This window comes from Austrofundulus limnaeus, unplaced genomic scaffold (genome assembly GCF_001266775.1).
Source record: "Austrofundulus limnaeus strain Quisiro unplaced genomic scaffold, Austrofundulus_limnaeus-1.0 Scaffold1, whole genome shotgun sequence".
Taxonomy (NCBI): Eukaryota; Metazoa; Chordata; class Actinopteri; order Cyprinodontiformes; family Rivulidae; genus Austrofundulus; species Austrofundulus limnaeus.
In genome coordinates this window covers 5,977,238-5,984,837 of record NW_013952403.1, presented here as the reverse complement: position 1 = coordinate 5,984,837, position 7,600 = coordinate 5,977,238, and the positions used below count along the sequence as shown (strand labels likewise).

At 39.1% G+C, this 7,600-nt stretch overlaps 1 protein-coding gene and 1 pseudogene across 1 annotated transcript in view; both read right to left on the bottom strand.

Moving 5' to 3' along the window:
• Nucleotides 1-2,719, bottom strand: part of LOC106516518 (uncharacterized) — an 8,080-nt gene extending 5,361 nt beyond the window's left edge. The window contains exons 1-4 of the mRNA XM_014006924.1: nucleotides 2,663-2,719; nucleotides 2,527-2,579; nucleotides 2,183-2,458; nucleotides 1,829-2,110 (exon numbers count right to left, since the gene is read on the bottom strand). Coding sequence (XP_013862378.1) covers nucleotides 1,829-2,110; nucleotides 2,183-2,458; nucleotides 2,527-2,579; nucleotides 2,663-2,688 — 637 coding nt within the window. The 5' untranslated portion in view covers nucleotides 2,689-2,719. The remainder of the gene's footprint in view (nucleotides 1-1,828; nucleotides 2,111-2,182; nucleotides 2,459-2,526; nucleotides 2,580-2,662) is intronic.
• Nucleotides 2,720-4,458: 1,739 nt separating this feature from the next.
• LOC106516508 (tripartite motif-containing protein 16-like) lies at nucleotides 4,459-6,679 on the bottom strand (annotated as a pseudogene).
• Nucleotides 6,680-7,600: the final 921 nt, after the last annotated feature.

Here is a 7,600-nt window from a genome sequence, read left to right as displayed (position 1 = left end):
GCAATTTCAAGATGTTTAATGTAGGATGCATTAGTTTATGACAAGCCATTTTAGCATATAATCGGATTCACGACACTTCCATTCCAGAGATCTGAAATTGAATAATGAGTCATATTCGTTATTGAAGACATCTCTAATTATGTTTTGACTAGTCAAAATATTTATTTGAGATATCTGTAATTACATTTTGACTAGTATAAATGACGTCAGATTTACCATTGAGTTCTATGGAGGTTTCAATTCAAGATATCTTAAAAGGAATTTTGACTAGTCAAAAACAAAATTCGAGAAATCTGTTAGTTTTGACTAGTCACTAGTTGCTTTCAATATATCTCACTTTTAGTTCTGACTATAATTCCAATTAAAGATAGCTTAAATGACATCATTATTTAAGATATCTTAAACGTACTTTTAGATATCACAAAAATATTTGACCATTTCAAATTCAATTACAGATATCTTGAAAGCAAATAATGACTAGTCAAAACTAAATAAGAGATATCTAGATCTGTAATTACTGTATGACTAGTCAGAATTCCTTTCAAGAAATCTCTAAATTAATTTAAGACATCTTGATTTTTTTTCATCTAGAGGGCTTTTCTGTTTAAGATATCTTGAATAATAATTCTGACTAGTCAAAATGTCAGATTTACGTAGTATTTTGGTGGAAAAATTACTACATAGACAAAGCTAAACATAAAGACCGTAACATTACACTGCAGCCGACATCTTGGATAGGTCCCCATCTAAAATAATCATAGCTCCACGGTTTTTTACCCAATTTTCACAGTTTGTTTTGTTACAAACAGCAGAGATGTAGTTATAAAGAACACTATCACAAATGAAAAACCTGAGCTTTTATTTTTAAATACAGTATCTAAATAGCTTTATTTTATAAAACAAATTGGATCCCGTGTCCTATCCTATGTAGGGCCTGCTGTACATATTGTCTGGATGAATACATACATTCGTTTCGTGTTATCAGGTATGCGTTTATTCTTTTACTTTATATATGGCTCAAAATAAACTCAAAATTTAAGACAGACATGGTAAAGCATATTAAAAGTATAAGTTAATAGAAATTGTCATTTACTCTTGAGAAAAATGCACCAGCAGCAAAGTGACAGGCAATTTGCACAGGGTAAATTAAAAAATTAGGAAATAAGTAAATTTTACTTTTGGAAAAAGCACACTTGATGACTTCTGATTACACAGCAATTAATTTATAGGGCAATATGTCTGTCACTGGAAGTCTTCAAAATGTATAAAATACATATTTTCATACAAAATATGGCTTATTTGTGCAGGGGTCACAATTTTGGCTTAGACAATGTTTAGCCTTTTGTCCACCGCAACACCCTGACCTGTAGAGAATCTGTGCCTTATTGTTTTTAAAACCTTTATATGGAAATATCAYAGGTGATAATGAGGGGATCCTGGTTAAGGCACACCAAATTAAAACCTGTTGTGACTGAGAGACTAGATCTCCCAAATTTATTTGAGAGAATTTCCTTCAAGCACTTCTCACAACCAAATAAAGATTCTACACAAGTCAGATGCCATTTTTCACCATTTTTATTTGACCGAAGATAAAAATGGCAGGAGTATCTGCAGGGTAAAGGAAAAATATGAGTTTTGCACAAGCCTTAAAATTCACAGTGCAGCTACATATGACAAGTTGTGAAGCACTAGGAGGATCTTGGGAAGACTTTCTGCTGGTGTCCATGACCAGGTCCATGTTCTTTCAAGTAGTGGATGTTCTGATAGTAGTCCTTGCCCTTCTCATGGCTTTTGCTGAAGGTGGTGTAGGTACCAGGAGGGTACAGACCATACAGCAGCCTGTAGTCAAATACTGGGTAAGAGTAGGGGTACAGACCAGGGTAACCCCAAAAAACTGGCATGAAGGGACTGGCAACAGGGTACGTAGACTCAGCTGGGTAGCCAATTTCTTCACTTTCATACTGGGATTTGCCAACTTCAGCATCCTTCGAGACACTGGAAGTTTCTCCAGACTGGAAGACAGGACCAGATGGTGGAGGAGGAGGGGACGCTGGGAGATCACTGGAGCCCTCTTCAGGGACCATTTGAGGAGGAACAGTCCACTTGGTCTCTGTGGAAGAGAACAGTGAATTTAAACTGATTTAAGAGAACCCATTTAAATCCTGATGTCACAGGATCTTACCAGGTGGACCAGACTGTGCAGCTTCAGGCTGTGAATATCCAACTGGAACAGGCATAAAGACAGCACCACCAGGGTATCCTGCTGCAGGCATAGAGCTCACACCACCTGATGCATAATCTGGCTGGACAAACTGGGAGAAGCTGGGACCTTGCACTGTTCTAGGGAAGTCTTTGGAGACACCATGAGACGTGTGTGCATAGTGGTCTCCAGCTCCTCCATGGTGAAAATGACCTCCTTTRTGTGAGCYACTGCTGCTCTGGTCCTGGAATTCAGAGCCTGGACAGAAAAATATGAAGTCAGTCAACATTATCTACACATTTAGTTTGAGAAAAGTCAGAAACTACCTTTAACTGGAAAGCCCTGAGTAACCAGAACCAACGAGGCACAGAGAGAAAACCTAACATCAAAACAAARGTTCTACATGAGTCACTGCTTTATTATCAGAATGAACTAATATCTGATATTAAACTTCATAAATACCTCAGGAAGATGCCAGCAGTCACCATGATGGAACTCAGCAGTAAAGAAGAAGAACATGGTGAGTGTTTATAAATGTTGGAGAGAACACGTCCTAACCAATCAGAGCTTAATGAGTTAATGACTCACAGCTGCTGATTATTGACTCTGGAAAACAGTCAGTTTTGCAGGTACTTATTTTGTAAAAATCTATTGTAATCACAGTAATATTCTATTGGGAAAAGACAGAGTAAATCAATAATCAAAGGGAAAGAAGTAGGAAAATGGCAAAAAAGTGGAATGAAGACAAGAAAGGAAGAAATTTAGACAAAAATCAGTTKMCTAATAACAGAGAATTTTGGAGAAAGAAGCTGACGAGAAGAAGTGATAATGACAAGTTTGAGAGATGGTCATATATTGCTGAATGACTTTTTATATCTAATAGTGAGATGGACAAATTAAATGTTTGATGTTTGTGGAGAAAAAGAAAATGTAGAACATGGTCTGAAGAAATATGTATTAGCCAAAAGAGAGATGCTAAAGAAAAGGCAGAAGAGGCAGAGTTAGGGTGGAGTTTGGGAACAGAAGGGAATAAAGAAGAAAGAAATGATATTATTAAAGAGCTATTTAAATATTTACATAATACAAAATTGAAAAATAGAATTTAATTAGTGGAGGAATTGTACACTGTTGTACAGTAGGCAGCAGTATGCACTAGTGATAGGCCAAACAACACTGATGAGTCGACACATGCATTGAGCTCATAGAGCGAAACCCCGTGTCGGTGTGCGTATCACTAAAAAGGTCACGCAACCGATACAGGAACTGTTTCRAACTGACAGTGATGCGAAGCGTATCTGTCAACGTGATGCATCTGCTAAAACAATCTCTGATCTTTTGCAATTCATCATCATATTCATTTAGAATTATGGAGTAGCCTCAAGCCAAAAGAAAGGTTTCTGCCATGTGGGACCATTTTGATCTGATATGCATACATGTCAACCCCTTCGGACAATTACCTGTAGCCTTAAAAATCTGTAGTCTATTACTCACACGTGGGGGGGTTGGCCGCAGAGTGTCTGCACAAAGCAGAAAGAAAGGAGGACAGGAGTAGAGCTGGGTTGAAATATTAGTTATTTGATGTTTTTTTTTTAAGTCTTACAGGCTCTGAGATGTAAAATAAATATGAAACTGGGTTTTTGGAAAAAAAAATCTGTGAAACTTGAAAACAGTCCATGAGATTGCTGTATATGTCTGTATACCAGCAAAGTGAGAGGAAATCTGTGTAAATTATGGACAGTCCGTACAACTTGACATGTAGGCTATGCAAATCAGAAAATAAGGAATTTGTTATAACTTCCTTGTTTCATCCTGTTCCTCTCAGAGTTTCCACATTGATCTATCTGAATTCAAATTCATTCCAAAGTGACTCTTAGTTTACTCTTCATATTTGGTTAAATGTGTTTGTTTATGTTTGATGAACATCTGCTTACCGACACCTGGTGAAAATTTCATGTCATTAGCACCTCTAGTAATATATTTACTGAGAAAAATGGTGACGTGTTCAATACTTATTTTACCCGCTGTATTTGCATGTGAAGAAACAGGAAGTGATGTCAAAGGGGAAAGTCTGCATGTAAACAGAGTGATGCTACAATAATTAGAGACAAATCTGATGTTTCTTTAGATTATTTTGAGTCACTGTCAGAGTTGAAGAAGATTTTAAATTGTTTCATTAAACAAAGACTAGAGAGTTTCTTTTCTTAAAGAGTTCCCCTTTGGTGTCACTTCCTGTAAGGGTTACAAATGAAGTTATTATATTTTGGGCTGATTAATATAAAACAAATGCAGCGTGAAGGTTCGTTCTATGGTGGATGGATCACTCCAAATATAAAAATATAAGCTGGATGCGAACAGATGGCTTTATTAACAGTTCTTCGGATCTCCACACTTTTTTTTTTCAGATGAAAAATGTATTTAATCACAAGGGTTAAAAAAGTAGTATTTATATTTTCACATCTTAAAATGGCAAAGTTATGTTACATTTTTAATTAACACTCAACTTGTTTGACCCTGATTTTTTGCAATCTCAGAAATAAAAATATATACATTTACAGTTTTACAAACACTGAAAAAAAAAGTTCTAATCAGAAATCTGATGATCTTTCTGTAAATGTCCCTGCATGTGGTCGAGGGTAAATTTAATGCAGATGGATTAATGTACTTAATGTACAAAACAGAAACAAGCCAGAGTTTCAGCTACAAGAACAACAAGAGTTTATGGGACAGTAATGTCCTGCGGTTGGACTCACTGATCTTAGAAGCAACACAAGAAACCCTCAACAAACAAAAAAGGAAATTATTTTAGTTTTCAGATCTCAGCTGTGTCTCCAAAATGACAGTAAAGTCGTATTCCAGCATGTAGAGGTTCAGTAAAGGTTGTCTGGACTTTGTGGAGGAGAGTCATGGTCTTAGAGACGCTGTAGAAAGACAGGATACCTGCTCCATGGTCCAGGTACACTCCTACTGTGGAGACCTTACAAACTGAGATACGTGTTTTGATCTTGTTGTGACAAAATTCATTTTTGTTTTGATCACAATATAAAGCCCAGGATTTATCATTATATCCAAATTCACTGTTTGTTCTATCAACATCTTCGTACGCGACTGCTACAAAACCTCCTCCTCCTCCTCCTCCTCCTCCTCCTCTCCACTTCACCTCCCAGAAACAACGTCCAGTCAGACTCTCTTTACTCAGAATCTGAAATTTTACAGTGAACCTTTCTGGGTGATGAGGATAAGGTTGTTCGTCCCTCACTATTGTCACTTTTTTGTTCCCCTCAGACAATACCAGCTGTCTATTTGCTGTGTTTGGATCCAGTGTGATGTCACGTAAATATTTTAAGAAGTCAGTTCTGGTTTTAGGTTCTGGGTTTGACAGTGAACGCTCCACCTCAGTGACCATCGTTGAGATGTTTGTCCAGGYGTCTCTCACAATGTCCTGCAGTTTGTCTCTGAGCTCCAACACAGCGGCTGTCAYGTTCTCAAAGTATCTCAGAGGACGGACACTGACCCTGGAGCGTGGAGCCTGACTGAGGGCTGACTCTGAGGGGTAGTTGTGCAGAAACCAGTTGTGATCCTGTGTGTGTGAGAGCTGAATCAGCTCAGCATCYTCCTTCYTCAGCTCCCTCATCTCCTGCTCCAGCTTCTCCTGACGCTCTTTGACTCGACTCACAGTTTCCTGCTGAGATCTGACCAGCTGCYTCGCCTCAAAGCTTCTTTCCCGGATGACCCGGATCAGGCCGGYGAAGATCTTCTCACTGTCCTCCAGGCTTTTATCAGCAGAGACGTTGATGKCCTCCAGCTCCTGCTGAAGCAGCTTCATGTYTCCTGGATTCTCTGCTGGATGTTTTCTCGCCTCACCTCCAGCTTCTTCTGCTCCTCGCTGCGTTCTGCTGCAGCTGAGACGATGTCGTGGCCTTTMTGTTCGTCCACYGTGCAGACGTGACACATGCTCTGCTGATCAGTGCGACAGAACRTCTTCATCCCCTCATCGTGACGAGAGCAGATGTTCTCATGGAGCTTCTTGGAGGGCTCCACCAGCTGATGTTTCTTGAACTGAGCTATTTCATAATGAGGCTGGAGGTGTTTCTCACAGTAAGACACCAAACATTTCAAASAGGACTTTATGGCTTTGAGTTTTCTCCCAGTGCAGGCATCACAGGCCACATGTTCAGGTCCAGCAGTAGCTGTGATCAGCAGGAGCAGCTTGGAGTCCGGTCATCTTCAGCTGCTCAACTAAAGCCGCTAACAGGAAGTTTTTCTTCACAACAGGCCTCCTCGGTGTGAAGCTTCTCCTGCACTGAGGGCAGCCGTAAATATTCTTCTCATCCTCTTTATCCCAGAAGTTGGTGATACACTTCCTGCARTACAGGGAATAGTGACCGGAACCTTCAGTAGATCCAGAAAGATGGAACATGAGAAGCTCTCTGTGTTCAGCTGGAATCCTTTCAGCTCCACACACATCAATTCCCCCACAACACTTCCTGGTCATAATATCACATGTCCCAAATCAACMAATCAGAAGCTAGCTGTAAGATAAACAAAACAAGTGAAACAGAAAAGCAGATTCAGCTTATTTAAAACAATTTTAACTATGCTGTTGAACATATTTTAAACTTTGTAAATATGTAAATAATAATTCTGCTCATAAATGTAAACAACCACTGTTTAAAAAAACCTAATTTCTTTTATATTAACCAGCGCAAAATTTAATAACTTCATTTGTAACCCTTAAACATCCTCTTTCACGTTGCTGAGCCAAATTCAACAGAGAATATGCGAGTTATGAGACAAAATGGGTGAAATCATGTGTATTATGCTAATTATCTTAAATATAAATCTGTTTTGACTTTTTGTATTTGAAGGATAAGCACGTCACAGGCACTTTAAACTAAAGGTTGTGGGGGACAAAGCAAGAGGTTGAGGTTACTCAATGTTCAGTCCACTCACTGAGTGGACTGAACATTGGAGATCTTAGTCTCCAATAAAATGTATAAACCTNGCTGGAGGTGTTTCTTACAGTAAGACACCAAACATTTCAAAGAGGACTTTATGGCTTTGAGTTTTCTTCCAGTGCAGGCATCACAGGCCACATGTTCAGGTCCAGCAGTAGCTGTGATCAGCAGGAGCAGCTTGGAGTCCGGTCGTCTTCAGCTGCTCAACTAAAGCGGCTAACAGGAAGTTTTTCTCCACAACAGGCCTCCTCGGAGTGAAGCTTCTCCTGCACTGAGGGCAGCCGTAAATATTCTTCTCATCCTCTTTATCCCAGAAGTTGGTGATACACTTCCTGCAATACAGGGAATAGTGACCGGAACCTTCAGTAGATCCAGAAAGATGGAACATGAGAAGCTCTCTGTGTTCAGCTGGAATCCTTTCAGCTCCACACACATCAATTCCCCC